Source organism: Ptiloglossa arizonensis, chromosome 3 (genome assembly GCF_051014685.1).
Source record: "Ptiloglossa arizonensis isolate GNS036 chromosome 3, iyPtiAriz1_principal, whole genome shotgun sequence".
Taxonomy (NCBI): domain Eukaryota; kingdom Metazoa; phylum Arthropoda; class Insecta; order Hymenoptera; family Colletidae; genus Ptiloglossa; species Ptiloglossa arizonensis.
Genome location: NC_135050.1, coordinates 10,073,991 through 10,100,644, shown reverse-complemented (window position 1 = coordinate 10,100,644; position 26,654 = coordinate 10,073,991). Strand labels below are relative to the sequence as shown.

The window sequence follows — 26,654 nt, the reverse complement described above, 5'->3', positions numbered from 1 at the left end:
TGAAAATTTCCTTCTGATTTGACTTTACCTTGAATATTATGCATCGTTACGTTTGTCTTTTCTATTTTATATTCCAAGATACACCGATAAAAGGGTATATTCCACAAAACACCAATGAAAGGGTATAGAAGTAAGTCGAGGTCAAAATAATCTTCAAAAAAGCAAAAATAAAAATATAATCAATCATTGTAATTGTTTGGTGCAAAATAAATATTTAAAAAAATGTATCCGTCCAAACGCATATCTTCTTCAGCGTAACAAAATTTTTTTTATTTTAAAATTCAACACAATGGAAAACTGTTTCAATAATATGAAATATTACACAATTAAAGATACAATTTTTATTTCATCCGCACTTACGTGAATAATGTGTAAAATAATCTTTTCTCCGTCACAGTTTCATAAAATTAATAATTTCAACCTTATTTTAAAGAACACATATTACGAAGCACTCTTAGTTTAACATTTCCATCACTTTCGGTGAGTTTTATTTGAAATTTGCGAATACGCATTCCCAAACGTTCTATCTAAAATATTGATTCGTTTGCAAATAAGATGAGATCCGAGCAGGAAGAATAGATGCAGGCCGGAGACAAAAAGTTCAGCAAGTGTAACAATTCTTAGATCGATAAAATTTCCAGCACCCACACGACACTTTCGCGACACTTGTTGCAAGTATTTCATTTTTTAACGAACATGGTGTCCCGTCAAGTCCGTACAATATTTAATGTATCGACAGTTTGATATATTGGCAGTAGCAGATAACAAGACGAGGAGGTGAGTGTCGCATCTCGCATGTATTTTATGCTGCAAGTGAATCGAGGTCGTTCATAGTGTTAGCTGAAACAATGGACTTAAAGCTTTACTCCAGATTTTTGTGTCGCGTCACCATATTGTACGGCCCCGTTATCGCACAGACGCCGTCGAATTTCTAGCGCAATAATTTATCGTTCCTTTTTCTCCTTCGCGCTTCATTCTTGTCTGCGCACTGCCGTGTGAAAGCTTTTATCGGTTTGCGATAACCGTTAAAAGTTTTTAGTGAAAACTTTATTTTGCGTACGTTGTGGAGTTTGCCCGAGCACTTTTTCTAACATTATTATTTCGGAATTTTTACCGATTCGTAAATATGTTATTGATTAGAGAAGACTCGTGGCTCTGCACGGAATAATAACTTGAAAAATGACTATGGTCAAGCATTATTTAAATAGACGTTCGACTCAAATTTGGTCCGCCTTCAGTGCGAATGTTTGCCTAAAACGTAATAAAAATATATTTTGTTTCCTATCTTGAGTTTCCTGTTTCATATTTCGAACCAATATTGTAACTGATGAAGACTAAATTAAGGTCGAAATATTTTAATATAACATAATTATTTACATTGTGTTTCAACCGACTATCGTCATTTTTCTATTGATATTCAATAGGACAAGCAACTTTCATATAAATAATATTGAAATAATAAATTGTTTGAGGAAACTTAATCATTGACAGATGTAAAGGGTAAGGATTACATTCGTGAGTACAATCGATTGTGACGGAAGTAAATTAAAAAATTGGATTAAAACTAAGAAATGCAGATACTTTGGAAATTTATGTGAAGATTACTGGTTTTGTCTATCTCCTTTTGTATTTGCTCCTTTTATTGTTTATTTTGTTGATATCTATTTTTAATTGACATTTTCCCTTCTTACTTATATTTTAATGTAACCACAACACTTTCGTATTAAATTTTCGTATTAAATATGTAACAATTTAAAAAGTGATCAGCTTAGATTATTTTGCTATTAGTGGACTGATCGAAAATGTGTTTGTCTACTATAGTATGGTTTAAAAAAAGTTTCAAAATAATTATAGTAAACTTTTAATCAACCTTCCTTTTTTCCAGAATTGCCAAGTCACCTTCAATTTTTTGTAGATAAACCTATAATTTTTTATATTCTCATCTTTTAACGAGTATCGAGACAAATTCGATAAGCATCATAACAAATACCTTTTCATTGAATACCGGTATTGTAAAAATTGTTAGTCTAACGAGTCTTTACCCTCTCGTCTCCAAATGCGAAACCATTCTTCCTTTATTTGCATTTCACGTCTTCTTTATCGCTGTACATCTACTATCTCATCTTAGCCTAAGGTATATCAACGTTCCGATGATATTCTATTCTTTATTTTCTTTCCACTCGTGACAGTGATGAATTTAACGAGACGAGGCCGCTGATGGAATAGAAAAGACACACCGAAAATATAAGATTCGATTAATTTTTTTCTTTTTTTAAATATAATTTTAAGATAAGAAAATATAAAACGGTATAGTGTTTGAAAGTTTCCTATCCTTGACTATTGAAAAATTGGAAAAAATATTAAAACATTGCAATTTGAAATTGTTTAACATTGAACATCTGTCGTTGTACGTGAACCAGGCTGACTTTGTATCTTCATGAGGCCTTGTAAATATCGAAGCGACGTAGAGAGTAGCTCGATAAAAGCAAGCTGCGATTACTTTTTACTGACGAGATAAAATAAGGGTCGGTCGCTCGAGACAATCGACCCTGATCGTCATTCTATCGAGAATGAATATTAACACGACACACAGGAACGTGTGAGCAAGCTTTAACAACTCTCTTGTGCTTTCTCTATTACAGATCTACAAGATGTCACTGTCCGAGTTTCGCAAGAAGAAGTTACTTTACGTTTTCAACACTTTCTTCGGTAAGTAACGAATACGACAATATCATTATCGTGTACAAACATTAAAATTCGTAATCATAGTAAATGATTTTGACGAAAGTATCGTTAAGTTCGACAGTTTGCTGAATTTAATCCAAGAATAACGAAATTAAATTTCTTAATTTAACTTAATTTAATTTTCTACTTTTAATTTAATTTCATGATTGGCCATTCTAAAGCTTTGTCAGTTATTGATTTTACGAAAATATTGTAGAACACTTGTGATGTACAGAAATAAAATACATACAACCAAAAAAGAAGCTAATGTAATTTTAATTTAAAATATGAAAAAAATATTTATTTAAGCAGAAAGAATTCTTTAATATTTAACGAATTAACGACTAATAAGCCAAGAGTGTAAAACCTTACACAAGACTACAATCGTTTAAGAGTAAGTGGCTAATTCACGCAAATCAATGTAAATTTGAAATCAAACGTTTTTTTCTTTAATGAATTCATCATTTAACCTTTTTCGAGTCAATATCTCATGAGTATGGGAATTATTGAAAACAGGGTAGTACCCGCTTTCGAGTAACAAAATCAGGATCGTTCGCTTGTGAACGGAACAGGCAGAAAATTTTATCTCGAAATACATAAACGTAGTCGCTGGAGCGAATTATAGCTTAAAATTGAAAATTGTTGGAATAATTGCCCAGTATATCATAATTCTATTCTAACCAATTTTAACGGTATTAAATTGTCATAAGAACAAAAGCATATTGTGGCCAGAATCTAATCGCGAGTCCGCATCGTAACATATTCAATTTAGGATCTAACACCAATTACTGTTTACATCATGCAACACAGTTTGCACAGTTCCTGCAGCCGGATAACTACCATCCCGTTTGAAATCTGGTTTAGTAAATTCGATCGTGTGTCGTTCAACTTTGATTCTAAAGGTGTTGAGCAAGAATCGAGTCGTAAATGTTGTTTAAGTTGAAACATTTACAAAGTGTAGCGATTTAATACATTCGTGCAAATATTATCGAAATTATAAGGATACCGAAAAGTATTTGAGATGGAGATTGGAGAATTTCGAAAAAGACATACATATGTTCTTTTGTCGGAAAAAAAAACTTTTACTTCTATGTAATCTGCAGGTTTGACTGCACGATTACCTCAGAAATCGTTATTAGGTTGTTAAAGAAAGGGTTCGTTTAACTCACAATGTCGTGGTACTATCGTATTCTCCAAGAATCACAACTGGACTCGTTATTATTTACAGAATGTTCGTTAAGTGTATTGGTCGATAGTTACCAAAATTGATTGGAACCTTGCCTAATTTAATAAAAGGAATGACTAACGCTTCTTTCCATGTGTCTGGGAGTATATTACCTTACCTGTCTATAGTATGTTCCTTTCTTTTCGTTTCTTTGCTGCAAACTGGGTCTGGAATTTATAGGTCAAGCCCATAAATAAATAATTCGATTAAATGTCAAACATAACCGTAGAATGCCTTCCAAAGACACAAAAACCTTGCGTTGTTACAGGCTCGGTGGCATTTTAACGCATTCCTCCGATGTTCAGCGTCGCTCTAACCGCTTATTTTAATACGATTCCTTGTCAATTACCTCTACACCCGACTACCCTCTGATAAATCGAAGCTTCGCCCGATATTCCTTTCTCTGACTCGCTCGTCCATCAACGAAATAGCTGATTGTGCTCGCGCCGCGATCCTAACGCATTCTCTGGATCTCTCTTAAATCGGGGAGCCGAGCTAACGATCTTATTACGCTCGTTCCCGGCGTTACCATCGCAAGAAACAATGCAGGACCATACCGAGGAGAATGAAATACGGCTGGGTGGACGGGTGGCGGGCCACCCTCTGGATGATATTTTCGGTCGCTCAAAGCGAAATTAAAGCTCGCGCAAGGACATTTTGTTCCGTCTTTCTATGGTACCTATGCGTGTTGGCTCAAGTAAAAGTGAGCCAAGCTTGACACCTATTTATGGTACGAACGGGAGGAGATAAACAATGGACGTGGTTAAGGGAACGCCTCGGCGCGTTGAATCTACACAGTCCCGCTTCTGTGAGCGTAGCTTCGGTGGGACACGTACGAGCGAGCAACGTGTACGTATCCGTGCATCGAGGCAATCATTCATACAAGTCGGACGCACCGGTGCGCGCGCACGCACGCAGGCAACGTGAGTGTGTTCCAAGGGACGTATCCGCGCCTGGATACATCTTCCTCGAAGTTTGGAAAAGCAAGCGGACGTTGCATCACCGCGTGTAAAGGTACAACGCATACCGTGCAATAGCCGGGCGTGAATATAAAGTGCAATTAGCGGACAAAACTTGCGAATGGAGTTCCAACCGTGAACACGTGTGCATTGAGAACTGCGTTGCTTGTGTGTAGACGTGGTGTGAGGTTGGTCGTTTGGAGCTTGGAGGTCACAAGCGTGTACACGCTTCGCGGACCTCATTAGCCCCTTACTTTCTTCCCTTCTTTGACCGTCGATCGGCTGCTAAACATATCCTACGAGGCTGTTCTTCGCCGTCGATACGGGATTTCACCGTGACCCAGAGCAACTGGAGGACGATGTAGCGAATCGCGAATCTTTCCGTGGATTCTGGACACGTGTCTCTTGTAATTTAGAGAACATTTTTAAGTTGGATCGTTGTGCGAGATAACTTGTGGTATCTTTCGAAACATTCTTGTAAGTTGAATTTTCATGGGGATTGAATCCAATCGTTTGGAAAGTAACTGTGGAAGATAACTTGTAGTATCTTTCGAAACATTCTTGTAAGTTGAATTTTCGTCAGGATTGAATCCAATCGTTTGAAAAGTAACTGTGGAAGATAACTTGTGGTATCTTTCGAAACATTCTTGTAAGTTGAATTTTCGTCGGGATTGAATTCAATCATTTGAAAAGTAACTGTGGAAGAAACTCTGCAAAACCCTGCAAAAGATGACTTTTAACTATCGGGATAACTTTTGAATATATTTAACGACGACAGTTATTTCGTTTTCCAAAATGGAGAATATATAATTTAATGAAATGTTTATACGCTCTAAAAAAATCGTGTTTCATTTTCACAAAAAAAAATGAAATGACTTTCCGAACAACCCAATATTTAAGACCCCTGTCGAACTTAAATAAACAGGCAATAAATAATGCTTTTTGTAAATAAATATTAATATCATTTCTCTTATGTCTGAATAAAAGTATAACATACGAATAATACAATTAATCGACTATTTTGCCTAACTATGTTGCGTAAAGGGAATGCGAATATAAAAGCTGGTCCAAGCCGACTCACAATAAACATGTCGGTATTACCGATAAAGTTCGAGGACAGACGGCATCCGAAAGAAGCAGAAAACTCGAACCATGAGCCACGAGTCATGAAATGTGACGACTTGCGCAAACTAACGACGTCCGATTCAAACGGCGCAACCTTGCCTTGGACGATGAATGGCGCGATCAACAAGAGCCCGCTTTTTCCGCAGATCTGCCGTGAAACCTTGCACAGGATTCCTTTTGGACGGAGTCCAAAATTCCGAGCCTCTGACTGCACACTCCTGTTTCACGCCCATATTTCATTACATCGATTCCTTGTCGCGTGTTTTGCCTACGTGAGCGTGCCCTCCATCCACTCCTTGGAAACTTTCCGCTAAAACGCGAAGCTTCACTGACAGGGGTTTTGTTTTGATCATCGAGTCGCGCGGAACGATAAGCTGGCGAGGTGTTAATGCAGGATCGATGTTAAACGTTCAACGCTTTATTTCTTGAATCACACTTTTCTTTTGGATTTCTGCCAAACACGTACTTTTTACGGAGTTGAAATCGCACACTTTCGTCTGTTCAATACTTACGACAATGAGACCGTTTCGTGATTGTTTAAGACAAAATTCAGCCTCGTATCGATTGAAAGACAATGGTATATTCTGGGGACGTTTCTGAATCGAAATTACGAACGTGGACTCTGTCGGTTTCACTGATCTGTTATACGTAACAGTTATCAGTATTACCGTTTCGGCTTTTTGTACACAAATCATTGTTTCGCATCTTTATAAATTTGCCAATATAAACCATAGACTAAAATGGAAAATGTCGTATCTTAGAATTTTGATTTGATCCTTTCAATAAAAGTTGGCGTTGGTACAATAAAATCAGCTTCAATGCGTAACGTGAATTTTTGGAGCATACGCGAACAGTCATAAAAATATAACTGTCTATATTATGGACACTTATTGTTAATTAGTCCAAATAATATCCCTTTTCTTGTTAATATCAAATCTCGTAAAATTGATTTCTAGCTAGATTTTAAGAAAAGTTTAACAGCAACTTCGCGTTTGTTATCAATGGATATGTCGAACCAAGTTTACATGAATATTTACCAAGTATTTTATAATGTTTTAGATTGCAATCAGAGTGGCGCGATCGATAAAAAGGATCTTGACCTTGCTGTGCAAGTAAGCATCTAGTGCTTTGTGTTTTCAATTAAAGTTCAACAATCGTTTAGTTTTGTTGAATAAAAGTAACGATTACTCTCACTGAGAATGTTGGATAATATTGGCAATAAAGTTATAAAATTTTCGATTAAAAATAATATTCTTCTGTCATTAGTAAATTTTAGTTTCTGAATGCTATCTTTGTATGATCTTTACTTTAATATCAGCGAATCAGCGAATGCAGAGGTTGGACTGCTGACAATCCCAAAGTTCAAAGCACGAAGGACAATTTGCTCAAAATGTGGGATGGTTTGAGGCAAAGGGCTGATGCAGATCAAGATGGACAAGTAAGAAATTATAAAAATACAAAATTTATTTTGAAAAACATTTCAATATGCCAAGTGGAATAAACTTTTCTCTTGCATGCTGATTTTAAAGTTAATGTTCTCACTGTACTGTAAAGAATGGTACGTTGATGAAATTTATTATGATTTATTTTGTACCTATCATTTTACATTAATTTACCACAAAAGAATTTGTAAAACCGAATTGATTACTTATTTCATAATCAAAAATACAATATACCGGAAATTTAAATTGTCATAGATTTATTTTTTACTGCAAACAAATTTATCGATGACGTACAATTGTAACATAATGCTGTAATTAAATTTATATTTGTATTCATTCTCGCGAGCTTTTGTTTTCCTTTTTTTAGTAACATGATACTTATCAAATTAATTTTCCCCAGATTATTATTTTGTATTACGGGAAAAGACCGAAACAATTCGATCGAAAGCATTTTAACGAAGCTTGCAGAGACTAAACAAAAATATATTTTAATTTTGATCAAATAAACAATTATATATTTAATAAAAAGAGGAATACATAATACTTTAATTGTAGTTATTTCGTTAACGGAAATTTTAATTTATACAATACGTGCTTGTTATTGAATTGCCGTGGCTGCGTAAGGTGTAAAAGAATGTTTGAATCATACTTCCGTTCAGAAATCTTATTTTTCACTTATGTTTCTCAGATTAGTCGAGAGGAATGGTATTCATTGTGGGAAGAATACGCGAAAGATCCATCGAATCCATCCGAATGGCAACAAACATACATGACATTGATGTTCCAGTTGTTCGATGCGTCTGGTAAGTTTATTGTACTTTCGTTTCTTGAAAACAATGAAAAAATTTTATTGCATTCCTGCCAACATGATCCAGAACACGACAGAGAGAATTTTTTTTGTAAAAATAGAAGAGTATTCCAATGTGGAGATCCTAATATTGTTTTTACATTTGTTTAGAATGATTAAATACCTGTATTTCATTAATGTTTCGTTTGATACGTTTTGAACCGTTTTGAGAATAATCGTAAATTATAAATTTATAAACATGAAATTGAGATTATGATTATGAACATTAAAGAGAAATTATAAAAACAAAATCAATAATATCAAATTAAGAAAGAAATTAGAAAATACTGAATATATTGATAGTAAAAAAGATTAGATGTAAACTATAATAGAATAATATGAATATAAGAAGTAAATACTATTAAAAAATAGTGAAGTATATAAGGAAATTTAAGAATTAATTTAGCTTGAAGGGAAACAGAAAATTAAATTATTTTGTATAAAAATAATGGAGATAATTGAAGTTAAATTAAACATCCTGTATATAAAAACAAATATCAAGTTGTTCGTTACTCGTACTACCAAGGAATATCACCTAATTGACAATCTTCGATTATTAAAAATAAATGGAACTTCAGAAAGTATCATTAATTTTTTAAAGATGAAAACCAGTCCCAAAGTCATAGACGAAATTATCTATTCAGATCTTAAACACTAATGAAGATAGAAACATATCTATATTGAGTATAAAAATAGTTTAAATAAAAAGTAAAGGTCTTAATAAAAATTTCAACAAGTGTTCAGGTGGCAATATTCTAGCCAGTCATAAAATATCCGTTTTTCTTTTTAAATTAATACTTCCAAATGATGTTTGAAATGTTTAATTAAATGTACAAATCATTCCCAACTTTAGATTTTCTCTAATCATTCGCAAGTTAGTTTTCACTAAACTTGTTCAATATCTTATCCGCTGGTCAATTTCCATTAAAATCGGAGATTACTAATTGGGTGAATGTGTTCATTCCTGTAAAAAATGATCACCAATTAAACCGCCGTATCGCTAATGCCCATCAGGTGACAAATCCATCGATGAGACCGAGTTCTGCAACGTGTGCAGATACCACGGCATCCCGGAGGCCGAGGCCAAGGAGGCTTTTAAAAAATTAGAAGTCGTAAGTGACAAATGGCATGATAATATCGCGCATAATCACGAAACACGGGACAATTCGCTAACCCTGTCACGCCATTTCTATTTTTCATAGGGTCAGGAAATAACCTGGGAGAAATTCGCCAATCTCTGGAAGCAATATTTCTCCTCGGACGAGCCAGCCACAGCCGGAAACTTTATTTTCGGGAAAACTAACTTCTAACTTGCTCTCCCGTTCCATGGTAACCGAAAGATGTACTATTACCATTTCCTTGCGTTGCCATTGTATCGTCTATACATTTGATTTCTCGTGGTCAATTTACGTCTAATCATTAATAATCACCGGTTAGAGGTTCTTCTTGTTTGACAACGAAATAAAAGGCAAACGTTTGATTTGATCAATTCCGTAACGAACGATCGCGATCATTCGGCAACAAAAGTCCCATTACTTCTTGGCGTGTAAATAATCGTCCTCGTGAGTCGCCCGAATTCACGATCAGACGATACGTTCGAACGATCGGTACCGATTCTCACACAGAGTGACATTTTTCCCGCCATTCGACGACAAGTAACAAACTAGGGGCTGGAACTATCGAATTTTCCTGTATTTTCTCTCCAATATTTTCAAATATTCGGCAAATGTATTTGCCGAGAGCTGTTTCGTGCATTTTTGCGTATTTGTGCAAAAATTTTTGTTCCCAATGTAAACGTGTATAAATAAGGTTCGGCCAGGTCAAACCACAAGACATTCATCGATGTTTCATAAACGAATCTTAATAAGATAGTTGATATTTTTCAATAAAGAGGGCACGTAAAGAAAATTCAAATTAGGGCCACTTTGCTTTAGAATTTTATATAAATGGAATATTATCCATAGACTATTTTATCGAGAAAATTTGTTGTAGTATTTATTCAGAAGCTAAAACAACTTATTGAACACCAGTATCATTAACGTCTTAATTTTTAGAAACAAACTTACTGATTTCTTTCTGAGGAGTGTTAATAAATTAATTTAGCGACAAGAAACAACCGTACAAGAAGATGGCTTCTTTCCTGGATAATTCGTACTTTTAAATATGTGTACGTACTCAAATACAATTTACTTAAAAGAAAATACGCAAACACTTATAAAATGAATTGATAATTCGAACACTATTTGAATATTTTATATACCGAATAAGTATTTCGATATTGGTAACATTCAAACAGTGGGACACCTGAGTTATGAATCAAGTTCTTTAAATTTATCGTTTCATTTTGAAATTTTATTTTTATTTAAGATATTCTACTAACATTACCACTTTGGCAAGTAATAAATTATGTGTTTACATTCCTTGACTCTGAACAGTTTGTATATATTTATATGATATATGATTGATCATCTTTTAAGTATCATCAAAATATATCGCGATTATTCACATTATTCAAATAGTATAAACATATGAATACTTTCTCATTTGAATAATAATATTCGAATGCTCAATTATTCCAATAATAATATTCGAATCCTCCACTATTCGAATAATCACATTCGAACACTCTAAGATTCCAATAATGATATTCAAATACTTAACTATTCAAAGTCTATTCATAGCACTTGAATATCTAAAAGAAACATTCCAATATTAAATTATTTAAATAGTCCCAGCCCTTTAGTACAGTATATATCACTGTGTGTTTGTATCCGTATCATATATACACGTAAAAGAACAAACTATAACGATTGCGAGCTACGCGAGCCTCCTTCGTTCGGCGATGAACGTCATCTTTCGAAATGGCGTATCAAACGATACGTTTAATTAGCGAATAATGTTTCCCTCAGTCTGCAACACGATAGACGGTATTTTCACAGTTTAAAATAAACATGTTCCGGAATAATGGTACTCATACAGATGCAGGGTTGTCGTGTTCCGTTAGGAAAAGATCGACGTGGGACACCATTAACAAAAAGTAATTTCGTATTCATTGGCACGACGACTGAAAACGACTAGAAGTTTCAAACAAGTTGGTTGGCTTAATTATCGTGTACGACGAGATGTTATATATTTTAAACGAGTTGTCGGTATCGCCCTAAATGTGTCTTGCATAGACATCATATGTGTATGTATGTATGTACACACACACGTGCGCGCGTACGCGCATTATATATATACATATATGTATATATATATATATATATATATATATATATATATAATTATACACATATATATACGCTGTTATATCAAGAAATAAAAGAAGCATACACGCATATCTACAGAAATATATAAATAAATAAATATATAAATATATATGTTGAACGACAGAGTTTTCAATAAATTGTGATTAAAGAGATTTATAAATTGTAATTAGTGTTGACTTGAAGAGATAATCGAAAAACTGAACGCTGGTACGTATTGTAATTTTAGACTATTTTTCCGTCTATTTCGTCTATCTAAACATTGTTTTATATTTTTATCACATTTTTTCTTCGGTTACTTTAATAACAGAATTTTTGTAAAATATACGATTCCAAGAACCGTTGTGTTCTTGTATAATTTTGTTAACGAATAAATCATTTTGTTGTTGTTGCCATTGAATTCTATGTAAAAGAAATTGTTTTCACTGTTGACATAGATATGTGACTCTCGTTCTGGTTATCAGAAACAAAAATAATCATAAGTGTGACTATTGGCTGTACCAAAATAAATATAACAGAGCACAAGAATAAAAAAAAAAAACTGACATCATTATAAAAGAGTCGGTTTTTTACATAAAATTTTATGATTTTATTCGCGGTAAATAAAATTCATCGTAGATATCGAATTGATTTTGATATGGACGATAGAAATACAATTCATTTTATACATTTGTAAAAGTTCATGTTAACCGGTCCATTCATTCCCAACTCCTTATGTCGACGCGCTTAAAAAATATTGTTTAAAAAAAAAGCTAGTGGCTTTAACCGCTTCTTTACCTATTACGTGTAACTGTTTCACTTTTTAAATGTTTGAAACAGCTATGAAAATATATTTCAAAATTTATACTATAAATTTCACATTTATCTTATTGCTTTAGTCACTAAGCACGATTTTACTTGTTTATCTAGCGACTAGACTGGTGTTTCCCAAGTTAACTCGGGTGTGGCTGTTAAGTGATTTAAGTTTAGCGTATAGTACCAAAAATATTAGGGAATTCAATTCAACGTCTTATGACTTTGCAAGTTTCTCGAATTTCGCTATAATATTTTACAATTATGTATCCACGATCTTCAAGCTCTAAGAATATGCAGAAATAACAAATCAAGTTTGTTTTAACTTGATTGTTAACTCAGAACTAAACAGACTCTTTTAGCACAAATAAAAAGACAAAATACAATTACTCGTATTCGTATTCGTGCACGACACTGATCCTGAATACAAGGTAAAATTTTACTTTTAAGATTTTTCAACTTTCCTCTTGATTATAAATTATGGGTATTTTACGTTATTAACTCTTGTAAATCTTCAAGATTTGTATATGAAAACTATACTTTATTTTGTCATGAAACCAAAAATTTGTTACAGCTTCATATTTTTGTACAGTAAAAGATTGAATTGTACTATCTTTTCTGTTTAGATTATACTTTAGTCTGGATTAACTCTTTTCAATTTTGTAGCAAAAAAATTAATTACCAGTTCTCTTATTATTGGCGGTTTTTATCTTTTCAATCATCTGTTGCGAATATCTCGCTCCTGTAAAGTATTATTTTCGTGTAATGGTAAAAGTGTCGTCATGTGTATGAATACGACTGAGAGATATTTACATTTATTTGTACCATTCGAAACATTGTTCTGCTTAAAGGTAAACAATAACGTTATTGTCACGATCTAACATAGACTGTCATGTAATTCTGAATGTACAATAAAAGGAAATTAAAAACATTAATGCGGAAATCGATTTCTTCAATTTTCAGTCGATGTACCTGTACGAACAAAATAAATACCATAAATGAAAAAAGTACACAACATAAATGTATTGCATTTTCTTCCTGTATATTTTCTTTCGTTCATGATATCTCGTATGCTGTTACTTCCAGGTATGCGGGATTCCTTGCTCAAAAATGACTCAAAAATGTAGAATTTATTATGTTTGATAACATTTAAACTGCATTTGATATATGCATACTTAACTAAAATTCAATTTAATCAGCCTAACGCCTCGACCTCGTTACTAACGTAATAATGGAAAGTATTTCAGTACCGACTTAAACTAATTTTCACCTTGATCACCAAACAATTAAAGACTAGTTTAAAAAAATACAGATCAGTCAATTACAATAGAAAGAAATTAGTGAATAATATACAGAAGTCATTGAGCGACAAAGAGGTCACTGAACATATTATATTATATATAAGTAGGGAATGATTCAACGAAAATTGTGTTCAATGTGCTAAAAACGTCAGTGAAAAACTTTTCTCCTATAATCTTGCCTTGGAAATGAATATCTCGGAAGAACTGTTTTCAAAATCACAATTTTCACTAATTTCAAAATCACAATTTCTGTTAATCGACATCGTACTGCATGAATACTTAAAGAATTGAGTAGCACATCTGAGAATCGAGCTTCATTATGTACGCGCGTCAATAATCCTTAAACGTGACGTGAATTTTACCACGGGAGAGCACGAAGTAATGTAAAGTCTATTATACTTTGGTATACGTTCTCATCATGAATCACTGCCCGCGAAGATACGCATATAGATATACGCGACGAAGCATTAAAATGTGTAAATAATATCCGAACGCTATCCACTAGAAGTTGCTGTACGGTGTACGACGATAGAACGTGACCCGTCATTTATTACAGCGATTGTAACGACAGAAGAGAATCGACACGAGGTGGTGTGAAAAAGGTCAGTACGGTGCAATCGTTAAACGTTTTCGATCGCGGATTTCATTGAAGAACGAACAATGATGCTCGCACACGATGCTGTTCTCGAGTTCAAAACAGATTAAAGGGTGAACTAACTGTTTGTGAAATATATTCATAATTATAAAAATATATTCGCTTAATGGCATAAGCGAAATTATGTAAAAATCAAATGCACCTTACTCTTTAAATAAAACAACTTTTGGACCCATCTCTGAGATCTTTAACCCTTTCCATGCATTTTACATAGGGTATGGATTTTACGCAGGGTGTTTAAAAATACATAGTGCAACGAAAGAAGAAAGTACTTGGGGAAAGAATTAATAAAAAATGAATAGTAGGACTTTTTCGTACACAGCTTCGTTTTTGAGATTATGGATTTTGATTCGATTAGCGAACTTGTATATCTTGCAAAGTTCCAGGTTAGTACTACTCGATAAAAGAATAATTTAGTGGTTGATTTCGTTCGATTATATCAAGACATGTGAACTCTCGTTAACATAGTTTGGGTTTACAACTTTTAAGTACTTGAAGAATCTATTCTTCCAATTCGAAAATAATTTAAAGAATAACAGGTTTTCATCGCATGGAACTTATTGCACAATAAGTTCTCCTTCCACTTTAATTCGTGTAAAAATAGTTTTATAGTGTTTAACATCAAAAAGTTATTAAGAACAAAAATATATAATATAATATGTTTTTTATAATAAGTAGATAATTTTATGTGAAATAAAAGAACATTTTTTGCAAATTTTCGTAGAACAGGCCTTGGATAAACAACTTATACGAGTTAAATGTTATAGCTAAGATTAAAATTGTAGATTAAATTTCTCTTGCGAAACATGAAACCGTAATCAAAAATGTAAAATTTGATCATAATATTTACTATATATTTGAGCCGTACGTTCTCCACATTTTCTTTATATAAATTTTATATCTGTTTCTACTGTTGATCTCCCGATGGCACATGATAACAAGATTTTTTTCTTCGTTTCAAAAAGATTTGAGAAAGTAATGTACGCGTGAGATACAATTTGCCGCTAAACTGAAGATTAATGAGCGATTATTCGATATGTACATCGATTACGCGCTGGCAGTGACATTTGAGAAGTGTTTAAACTGGCAGCACCATCTCACTACAACAGTACACAGTGTTTGCGTTTTATAATCTGGTCGGTGGGAAGATTTGAAAACAAGATATGCAGGAGAATTCGGTGAGTAATTTGTGTTGTTTAAATTAATTCTTACTTTTTTCTATCAATTAATACTGTTACCATTCTGCTTATAACACTAAAGCATTATTTGTCAATTTAACATTATATAACGTCGAAGTTCTAACCTCAAACTTTTTCATTTCGCTTCTATTCGAATCACTCGAAACATAGATATCGATTAATGTGAATTCGTGTCATCGATATCTTATCACCGTCGTTAGATAAACAGTAAACTTTACCTGTTACCTTCTCGGATCTGGAAGATCAGTATCAATTATACCGCAGGACAACTCACTATGGTTGACCCAATCACTAAATGCAGCATTGCATATTACACTAAAGCTTTACAAGTTCTTTTATTTACGCAATATTATCTGTCAATGCAAGCTGTAACTTTAGTCAATGTTAGGGTGAATGATATTGATAAATGTAGCAAGTAAAAAGTATATTGCATGATTCTAACGCGTTGATTGTTCGTTCAAAGTTACTGCCCTATAAGGTGATACGAGTTGAGACATGATGTAAGTACTACAATTATGGATTCCTTAAGGAGTCTTATTTTTAATAATTGTTAACCATTAAAATATGTTGTCAAGAATTCATATGTTTATTATTAATTTAACAAATTTTTCATAAAAGAATATGTAGAAAAGTTTTTGAGTATAAAAAGAATATGACATTTATTGAAACTACTACTTAATACATTAAATCCATAATGTAGTTTTCAGAATATTCATAACTTATTCACTTTAATCATTTAAGACAATAGTGTTTAACATATCGTTTAAACATTAATTATTAAAATTCTAAAATAAATTATTGATCATTTTAGAACTTCTACTAATAATCGTCTATATTATTAACCTTTGGTATCTTTTTGTCAATAATTTTTAATCTTATTATATCAAATCTATTGTTCACCAATAAATAAGTTCAAATCTTAAAACTTTGCAGATATTTTATTTCACAGAATATTTCACAAACTGCTTATGTTATTTATTAGAGTGTTTTTCAATATTAAACCTTTAAAAAAATCTAAATTTTGTAATTTGAAAATACAGTCTATTTCTTCATTAATATATCATATATAGAACACTATTTTTACAGGTTGGATTACAGTGATGAGTTAGAATTACAAAAAGAAGCAGAAGAGGTGGATCAATTTGCCATGACTTCCTTAGGGAAGCTAATATTTGTAGATATACATTGTAGACACCCAAAGTCTTTATCTGCAGATAAATCATCTGTAGATACTGTTGATTCTTTATCACTTGCTTTTGAGGATCTTTTTTACATGCCATTTGACGTTATTGAAAATTATAATAATACTGTGCATACTTTGGATATTAGTCATAATAAATTTAGTAGGTAGGTATATATCATCAGAAGTATTTGTATATTTGCAAATTTACTCAGAATCATGAATAAAAGACCTCCAGTAAGATATATCTATTCTTTGTCCATTGTCTTTCTAGAAACTTACAATTTCTGGCTGAATTTGAAAATTTGACATCTCTCAACTTAGATCATAATAATATAGATGACTACACTGTTTTCCCACATATGCCGAAACTTCAACTTCTATGGTTAAATCATAATAATGTAAAGGAATTATATCCATTTATAAAGAATCTCTACAAGAGTGTACCCAATCTCAGATATTTATGCATTATGGGTAATAAGGCAGCACCGAGTTATTTGAATGGTGGAACCTTTTATGACTACCTTCAGTACAGGTATGAAAAAAAAATAGAAAACAAGGCAACCTCAAATTTGTAAATATGAAAATGAGGAATATCTAAATATTATACATGTATATACCTCAAATCTTGCTTAGACAAACATTTTTTTTTTAAAAAAAGGTTGTATATCATATCTTGGTTCTCCCATTTGGTACACCTGGATGATAGAACTGTGACACCAGAACAACGTCAGGAGGCAAAGAGGCTTTTTAAGCGACCATTTTTAGAAAACCTTACTGAGCATGCTCCTCTTCCAGAATGCATTAAACATCTGCATCATAAAATTGCAAACATATTTTCTAAACCAACACTGCCATACAAATTGAAAACAAGAGGAACAAATTTTATTATTTAGTACAGTATTAGTTATTAATGTGGTTCTCCTTGAAAGCTAATTACTTTTATTGAGTCAGGATAATATTTATAACAAGACACACATTTTTATTTTATACAAAAAAGAATGTCAGACGCCACCACATGGGGCAGTAACAAATCAACAAGGGTTTTATAATATGAAATATAATTTACACAGAAGTACATGATTATATTAATCATTTTTATACTTCAGTTTAAGTAGTATAGTGAATTAATTCATACACAATAAATTCAGTACAGATTTTATAAGAAACATCATCTCAACGAGCACATATTTCATTAATGTTACTCAATTACAATTTAAAAAGTACTCAGTTTTCTTAATTTTTAATAAATTTTCACAAATATTGTACACTATACACTTCTTACATACACCTGTATGTGTTTGCTCAGAAATATTTTATACTACTGGGAATAATAAATAGAAAATAAAAATTTATATTATAAAATCATCTGTGGTTACTTTTAACAACTTTTTAATTAATCTATGACATGAATTTCCCGATTTTTTTATTTTTTTAAATAATCCGATTTTTAAACAAATTTTAGAGTATATTTCAGGAATTATTCTAAACTTTTTGAATCCTTTTTATATTGATTTTGCTTTTAAACATTTTATTTTTTATCTAAATATTTCATTTGTAATTAATTATTTCTCTATTAATATTTTTACTTATAAGTTTGGATTTTTCTAATTATATCAGTTTCTAAAAATATCAAATTTGATATTTTAATTCTTTTTTGAAATTTTTGTATCAACATTATAGAGCGCGTGAGTTTTATGTCTCAGAACGCAGAGACTTATTTTTATAACATTTATTATGTACATATATATTTTTGTTATTACAAAAATAATACGGCAAATAATAGGTAAAAGAAATGATACATTTTTAAACATATAGTTTTTAGCTGCCTTCCTTGCAAAAAAAATTGAACTAGGAAATTTATTGAGAATTACGTAAATGTAATTCGTGATATTTTGAAGTGGAATTACATTGTTATATAAACTGCTTTTTATTAGTTTCTTGATGTCACAGACAAAAATATTTGTAGTGTTTGAGATAAGCTTGAACTTACATGCTGATGTTACAAAAACAGATTTTATCTGTTTAATATTTTTTCAACTGATTAAAATTTTTTCTTGGAAAATAGGAATAAGCATAGATCACAATATCAATTTTATTTAGTAAATTAAAATAAATTTTCAATAATAGTAATCATTTTTATTTGTTTATTTATTTCCTTCTATCGTCCTGTTCTTAGTCAATAATATACTGCGATACAAATTTTCTATTTCAAATACTCGAATTTACAATTATTTTTTATGCATAATGAAATTAATATTATTACGAGATACTAAAAGAAATAAGAATATATCGAAAATTCTGTTTTCAAAATAATGCATATGTTCATCAAATTTTATTTTAGAATTCATGATACTTATTATTATATAAATTTAATTTATTTTCTGTAGTGTTGATGGCTATACACTGATATTTCGGCTTCCGTAAAAAAGAAATTTTGTACTGCTTTTCATCGATTGAATACCGTTCTCCTCGATCGTACACAAAATTGTATATTATGGAAAACAATGTATTTAAATATGTTGATAAAAATAATGTTCTAGAATTGTATAATTGTAAACCCTTTGAGATTGATTGTTTCAAGATTGATTCGATATTCGTTTCTTACTAAGAAATGGTGCTTAGACAGTTGTAAACATATGTAAGATAAGAAAGTTTATTGAACGTGTTAGGGTACTAAGTCGTAAATTTCATTATATGACTCTATATATTGCAAACGGTAACTTAATAAATTGTTTAAAAATATTATATGGTGAATTAACACAATGCTATATAGTTCAATGATTTTTTATCGTTTCACAGTCAAATTTGAGAATAACTGGAAAACTTGAATTTCCTAATTGTCTTTTTATTGAATTATTAAAATAATTTTTTGAAATACAAAAATATTACTAATGTATATGTTCCTCTTTTTAATAATTCTGATATTAAATAGATTCCAATAAATCCACAATTTTTGGCAGAAAACTAACGTATTTTATTGTAAAACTCGGATTACTTTTTACGTTTTGCAAAATTAAATAAGCATTATCTAATATTAATTTAAATGTCTATAGTAATATATATTTATTTTTACACGTTTCTTTCTATCTTCAAAGAAATTCAAAATTACGTCATCACATGACTTTTCAACCATTAGACAATGTAGACAGAGAATTCATATTTCACTTATTTATAAAATAATTTTTTGTTACTTTTTGAAACAGTTAATACTTAAACAACAGTAGCCGTCAGTTAAAAAAAGAATGTAAAATATTTACAAGTATGTCAAGACTTTCCTGAGAACTATTTTCATCTCGAGATTAATCTTATCTATCACCATATTGTGTATATCGATATTTGTATGATAGCGTTAACTGTTTTAGCGATTACAAATGAGAAGCTACTCACTTGACGCGACGTGCCAATTCATTATTTGCGATGGTTCTTGGAAACTATGTATGTATATACATATGTTCTGGCTTCTGTCACATATTTTTCAATTTGAATTTACATGTTACAGATTTATTTCTTATCCGTATTATTAACTAATGAGCTTAACAAACTAGCTTAACTGGTAAGTTCAGAACTAAACTTTTCGGAAAACGTTTATCTCTACTTAAGAAAGAAGAGAATTTTTACCTTTGTGATTTATAAACAAAAAGCTTTTATTTGTTTATTTAAATTAATTCAAAATTAACTTACTTTTAGTATAGATTCATTCAATTTTATTCACATTGTATATAAAGAATTGTTCAAAGAAAGTATCGGTTCAAATTAAATGCTTGCAAAACTTTCATACTATTAACTGAACAATATTTACTATACTGTAAGTTGTATGTAATGGCATACAAAATAGAAAACTACGAAAATCTGAGTAACGTATTTATATAATTTTTTTTAACTAAAATTTAGAAATTCAGTAAATGAAATATGTAGATTGTATATTTAAAATGATTCGAGAAACATATACTCTAACAGTTGCGAAACTTCGATAATAAATTAATTAATAGAAAGAAATATTCATCCACACTATTCTATGTTAAGAATTTTCTTTTGTTTCCTCTTAAATTATATGGTATCCTTACATACCTTTGATAATCGTTTTCTCGTGATTGTTAAGTTTGTAGTGCATTCTATGTAAAAAAAAAACATCAAGATTTAAGTGCTATTGCAGAAAATAACATGTACCATAGTATGTACACAAATCATAATTTATTAGTAGTTTTTGTAAAAATTTACGTAGCTTGTAAATACTCTATTGTCACGATACCATGTTAATTAATTAAGACGATTTTTCCAATATAATTCTCTAAATATATTCTATTGTACATAGTTTATACGTTCAGAAAATGCAAACAGAATTGACTTTTTGATCACTCTAGAGTGAGAGACATCTTAATACTGTCATCATTTATATGTTTTTAATGATTTGTTTTTATTACTAAAGAAGATAAAAAATTGTGGTTGAAAGGGTTTTAATAAATATGAAACTTAATGAAACTAAGTACATACATAGTATGGAATTGAATCCAAGAAAGGAAAAAGAATTTAGAAATCATCATGACTTAATTTTTAATTTACTTTTAGCTTTACTTAGTCTACCTATAAATAATTTAGAAAATATTTTGAAATTGAAATATACAGATATAGAAACGTGAAAACGGCCACATATAATATTTATATCTCTGGACAGATTTTACAAAAAATTATGCAGTTTATTAGTAACCATTTGTATAATAAACTTACATGTATTGACTATCGATAATACTTTACGTGTAATTACAATTATTCTAGATCTAATTAGATTTCAACATGTTGTAAAAACTTTGTAGAAAATTCGAAATTTCTTCATATTATATTTATTTTTTTAAAAACGGATAGTGTATATTTTGCTGATTTGCGATATCTGGTGCATAGTCTTTCCATAATGAAAGATCCACTCTTGGAATGTTGTTGCAGCTTGTAAGAGGATTACTAAAATTAATGAAAACTCTTAATTGGGAGAAACAATGACAAAATAAAAAAAAGAAAAAGCAAAGAAACTTACGATGTAGATACTTGCTGGAATCCCTTTCGTTGCATATTTGTAATATTATCACCGTTGTCACAAAATAGCCGGGCTATGCTGGATTTTCGTATTTCATTTAGTTGTTCTGAGAAATTAGAGAACGAAAATAAAAATGATACATCTTATTTTATAATTGTCCTCGTAATTTAATTTGTAAAAACAAAAATGTTTTTTTCTTCAACAATTCTTATAAATTTATAATAAGGAAGAGTTTTTTTGTCCCTTCGAAATGATACTTATTTTTTCTTAAGAAAAATAAGATTTAAAAATCTATAATATATAAAACAGAATAAGTTATTAATACTTTTATTGTCATTTTCTCAACAAACACTTATTACTTCCTGTCAAATAAAAAATGTTAATTGAATACAACAGACGAAAGAGTTATTTCAATTAATTTGCTAGCTAACTAATAACAAAAGTTAAGCGAATTATATTTAAAGTTATCAAATGCAATTAATAACATTTATGAAGATTATATTCAAATTTGTTTTGATTATTTAAAGGCTCTATTTTCATTACAGTAGAAGTAATTATTTATTGTATGCTTTAAGTCACAGAAACAGAATTATTTAGAAACCTGTTTCTAACTCGAATCATTTAGATTTCGGCGCAGCAAAATTAATAATAAAAAGGAATATTTACCTATAGTAAACGCTGCCTGGTCGCTTCTTTCAAACCAATAGCGATCACCCACACGCGTTCGATAAAATTGTCTAGTAATAATACATAAGAATGTTGGACCAGCTAGTGTTCCTGGTAGTTGTTCTTCCAATGATCCACCAACAGTCAAATCAACGTCATCAGGACTGGCATATAATTGAGACAATTTCTGCACATTCTATAAATAAAATACCACACACTATTTTAACGATTTCATATTACGGGATCATTCTTAAAAAATTAGTAATAGAATAATTCAAATGGAACACTATGCTACGTAGTTCCAGCAAAGTATTTTCATAATTCATTATATATATAATAAAATAACATCTCTAAATCGTAAAATGTAGTGCATCGTTCTTGAAAATATTGCTTCTAGTTATATACTGAGTGAGACATATAATTTGTCACACTTTATCATTTTTATAGTTAACAAATTAATATAAATTTTTTAATCGAGGATGGCACAATTCAAATAGCCCTTCAAGATAATAATAGTAGATTCTTTATGTGCCTATTTTTTTCTGGTAAGTTTTAGGGTAGATATCACTACTGAAAATCATATTTTTATAGGTTGTTAAATTAGTGTGAATGATTGCTAGGTGATAGAAAGAAAATAATCTTGTACGTAAAAAATTGAAAGTAAATTTAAAAACTTTCAAGATAGAACAACAAAAGCAATACAGGTGGGTAAATTACCTAAATAAATTGAAGTAATAATCAGTGGATGGTACTTGAACAACATTTAAATACAGATTTGAGAGAATCTAATTATTGCAGAAAACAATTTTAAAAATATGTTTGATTAATTTTTTTCTTATTAGACAATATACAACCTGACAAACACAAAGAAAGGTATATAATATTGGAGCAACTTGAAACTTAAAGTAGTAGTTTCTTCAATTTTGATGACAGACTATTCAATTTCATCATGGTCAAGTGATTTTAAATAAAACCTACTTGCACTTCAAAACTTATTTATAAATCCCATTTCTACCTACCGCGAGGGAGATGTAATCCCTGAAATCGGTAAAGTATTTCGCTCTGGGCAAACCGCAATATTCACGGAAACTGTTGTACGATGCGAGACCGTGATCGCGATTCCTTTGAATATCCGTCGCACGAAGATCGGATCCTAGTGGCCTGTTCATTCTGAATAAAAATTCTGTAATCTGAAACACATCAGATCTTAACAGATTTTACGTGTTCAGCGATCACTTCTTTGTCAGAATTATAATTCGTTGAAACGTTTCGCAATACCTCTGCGTCAAAATACTGATCGTTGGCCTTTTCCGGCTGATAAGACATGCCTCTCGTGAGGTCGTCCATGTTGTTGCCTTCTTCGATAACGCCTGGTCTGTTGAAATGATCGCTGAGCCTCAAGGCACCGTTCGTGAATCTATTTTCAGTCACTAAGCTGAAAAATTCATAGGAAATTCAGGAATATCATCTCGGTTAACGTTAGTTTTAACACTTTCTTCAACTTTTCAATTAATTGGCAACACTGAGTTTAAAATTTTACGAAAATTAAATTACCATCATTACGTATTATTAAAATTATATCTTTATCGTGCTGCTTTCGAAACATTGAACTTTCTATTTAAGCAAATGAAATTCACATTGAGATGTCCTAATTACATATTTTTTATATTAATAATTGTCCGTTACTTTCTCAAATTTTATGGATAATTCTATCGATCAGTTATGTAAATTACATATGTAAATATATACATGTATACGTAAATTACATATGTATGTATATTAGATAGATACAATGAACATCATTTTTCTTTGCAACACATATCGGTCCATTTGGTGATAAATATAAGGAGATGCAACGAAAAAAATAAGAGGAAAAATATAATAGAATTGTCTTCGCGACCGTTTTCTTACTGTATTCAAAGATTGCATACTGCATATGATTGCAAGTATCAACTTTAAAAAGTAACCCATACAAGAAAAATACAATTGATACTGTAATAGTAATAAAAATTATTTGAAGAATATCAAAAACGATATGGTTGAAAATTATTGGAATTTTTACAAAAGTGTACTTGGGACATTAATTCATCTATTAATTAATCATTCTAGTAATTCAAATTACTAGAAAAACGATCATGAGACTCGATGTTATTTAGTACAAATTGTCTAGTGATTCCAAAGATTAATTTAATTTTAATAGTTGACAGTATCTATTTATTAACATTTCAAGGATTATCGTGCACTAGCTAAAACACTGTTGATTAAAAATTAAGTTGCAAAGGTTTCGCCATCAATTGAGCAATACGGACCATTCCTCTAACTTCAATTAACCGGTTCTGAAGATAAATGTAAAACAAGCTACGACTATATTTTATGAGATCATTTTTATAGATATTTTTTTGCTAAAACAGGACAAGTGATATTTAAGCTACATTTCCAATTGACTTTTGAAAACCTTGAAAGTAAATGTTATATTACAATTTTATATCGAACTTACTTTAGGTAACCAGCAATAAGAGTATGGAAATATCTAAAAGCTGCGCTCGAATGTTCATTTAAAACATTTGGGTTCACGTTTGGATCGTAATCGTTCACGTAACCTTTTGTATTGTACAAAATCTTGTTGGCGTATGCATTCTCAGCTCCTGGAAAAATAACGTTCGTACCAAAATTAGTTAAATTAACTTTTCCTATAATTTTACTTATTTTATCTCAAATATTGCACGAATATTTGTTTATACACGGTACTCGAATTTTACAATTTTGGTTCAACAAGATATCTTAAGATATATTTGCATTGAAAAAATTTATAATAAAATGAATAGAAGTAACACACACAATTTTTTAAAACAATGTTAATTTTATATTGGATAATAAAGAATGGATTCTTGGAGTCTGTTTCTTCAATTTGATATAAACGTTAATTTTGACTTACAGGGAACGTCTTTAAAATCAATTTATTGTACACATTGATAGTTAGGCGATTAATAAATAAGACGCAAGAAAATATGATTTAAGTGAATTTCAGCGTATAGAAAAGAAAATTTTTAATTATATTGCATTAAAGTATTTAATCTATTTGGTTATACGAAAAATTTGTACGATACAATGATAATAAAATAATTAATTTTCTAATATTTGAAGCACTTACAATGTCAATTTCTATTTTGTATTATATTATGGAGTTTATCATGTTGTAATGAAACAACCTTACCTATGAATATTGGCAGCCACTCATAGTACGAAATATGTTGATGTTCTGCAATTAGGATTCGTCGCGATTCTTGGAAAATTGTTTCGTCTGTCCAATGTGGATTCAAACGAGCCAAAGCATCGGCAACACGATTATGTTCTCTAAGCAGTATGATTTGTAGAATAGTCAGTTGGGTATTTTGGTTCGTTCGACTATCACCTAAAATTTGTAGTTTTAATAATAATACAAATTTCAAACATTTAAATTTCTATAATATGTGCTCGGTCGATATATGGATTAACTATAAATAATTAATCATTTCTACCGGTTCCGTCGGATAATATTATTGAAAAGTATAACAAAGAAAATTGTCACGAATAGAAGAAAGGTATAAATAAATATTTTGCGAAACAGTGAAAATGTTACGAAGAAACGTTTCGTAAAAAGTAAAGAATCTCTGACGAATAAATTTTGTTACGATAATTCGCACACTTTAAGTGTAAAAAGTATCGTATTTATCATTATTTCAACTCATAGGAAGTATTGGTACGAAAATCACTAGGTACAGTTTCATTTGTTAATTTCCTACTTTTAGGTAGCATCATAAAAAAAAAGAAACGTGAAATGGTGCCTTAAATACAGGCTTATGCATTGCAACAAATTTGCATGCTTGCAATCAAAGTTGATTTATCTCTAAAATAAATTGTATCTGTTGATTTATCTCTAAAATAAATTGTCTCTAAGTTATTTCTCTACGATCATGTTCTTCGTAAATCTATCGTAATAGCTATGATTTCGCCAAAACTTACCAGTTTGATAGCAAACTTCATTAGCGTTTGTAACGTCACAGGCTTGACTCTTATTGGCTGCCGCGGGTGGCCATTGTCTGTTTTGTCGAATATCTACATTCAAACGGCCTCCATCGCCAGCTCTCAAGTTGGCGGCAACTTGATCGCTGGATCCATAAACCAGAGAGAGGTCCAAAAAGTGTGTAACGACGGTCAACTGAAAGATCACTTGCTCAATTTCGTGAAATTTCATACTAGACGAT

The 26,654-nt window shown here is 30.9% G+C and overlaps 3 protein-coding genes across 8 annotated transcripts in view; 2 read left to right on the top strand and 1 right to left on the bottom strand.

The window, feature by feature from the left end:
* The window catches only part of Scp2 (Sarcoplasmic calcium-binding protein 2), a 40,681-nt gene extending 29,119 nt beyond the window's left edge, over positions 1-11,562 (top strand). Inside the window, exons 2-7 of the mRNA XM_076307209.1 lie at positions 2,643-2,709; positions 7,093-7,145; positions 7,352-7,471; positions 8,164-8,278; positions 9,337-9,434; positions 9,525-11,562. Coding sequence (XP_076163324.1) covers positions 2,652-2,709; positions 7,093-7,145; positions 7,352-7,471; positions 8,164-8,278; positions 9,337-9,434; positions 9,525-9,632 — 552 coding nt within the window. The 5' untranslated portion in view covers positions 2,643-2,651 and the 3' untranslated portion in view covers positions 9,633-11,562. The remainder of the gene's footprint in view (positions 1-2,642; positions 2,710-7,092; positions 7,146-7,351; positions 7,472-8,163; positions 8,279-9,336; positions 9,435-9,524) is intronic.
* A 3,089-nt stretch (positions 11,563-14,651) lies between these two features.
* LOC143144462 (leucine-rich melanocyte differentiation-associated protein) overlaps positions 14,652-26,654 on the top strand; it is a 69,889-nt gene continuing 57,886 nt past the window's right edge. For 3 of the 5 annotated variants that reach the window (XR_012991420.1, XR_012991419.1, XM_076306895.1), the window contains exons 1-5: positions 14,652-14,722; positions 15,302-15,514; positions 15,999-16,035; positions 16,622-16,882; positions 16,990-17,250. Coding sequence is in view for 3 of the 5 variants with exons in the window: in XM_076306895.1 (XP_076163010.1) it covers positions 16,031-16,035; positions 16,622-16,882; positions 16,990-17,250 (527 nt within the window). In the remaining 2 variants the exon portion in view is untranslated. Of the gene's footprint in view, positions 14,723-15,301; positions 15,515-15,998; positions 16,036-16,621; positions 16,883-16,989; positions 17,251-17,376; positions 18,054-26,654 lie in introns of those variants that run through there. The other 2 variants (XM_076306893.1, XM_076306894.1) reach the window with 2 other exon arrangements.
* The window catches only part of LOC143144459 (peroxidase), a 34,091-nt gene continuing 28,779 nt past the window's right edge, over positions 21,343-26,654 (bottom strand). For both annotated transcript variants that reach the window (XM_076306886.1, XM_076306887.1), the window contains 8 exons: positions 26,413-26,608; positions 25,625-25,822; positions 24,908-25,055; positions 23,689-23,845; positions 23,430-23,600; positions 22,411-22,606; positions 21,745-21,850; positions 21,343-21,671 (listed from right to left, as the gene is read on the bottom strand). In XM_076306886.1, the coding sequence (XP_076163001.1) occupies positions 21,557-21,671; positions 21,745-21,850; positions 22,411-22,606; positions 23,430-23,600; positions 23,689-23,845; positions 24,908-25,055; positions 25,625-25,822; positions 26,413-26,608 (1,287 nt within the window). In that variant the 3' untranslated portion in view covers positions 21,343-21,556. The remainder of the gene's footprint in view (positions 21,672-21,744; positions 21,851-22,410; positions 22,607-23,429; positions 23,601-23,688; positions 23,846-24,907; positions 25,056-25,624; positions 25,823-26,412; positions 26,609-26,654) is intronic.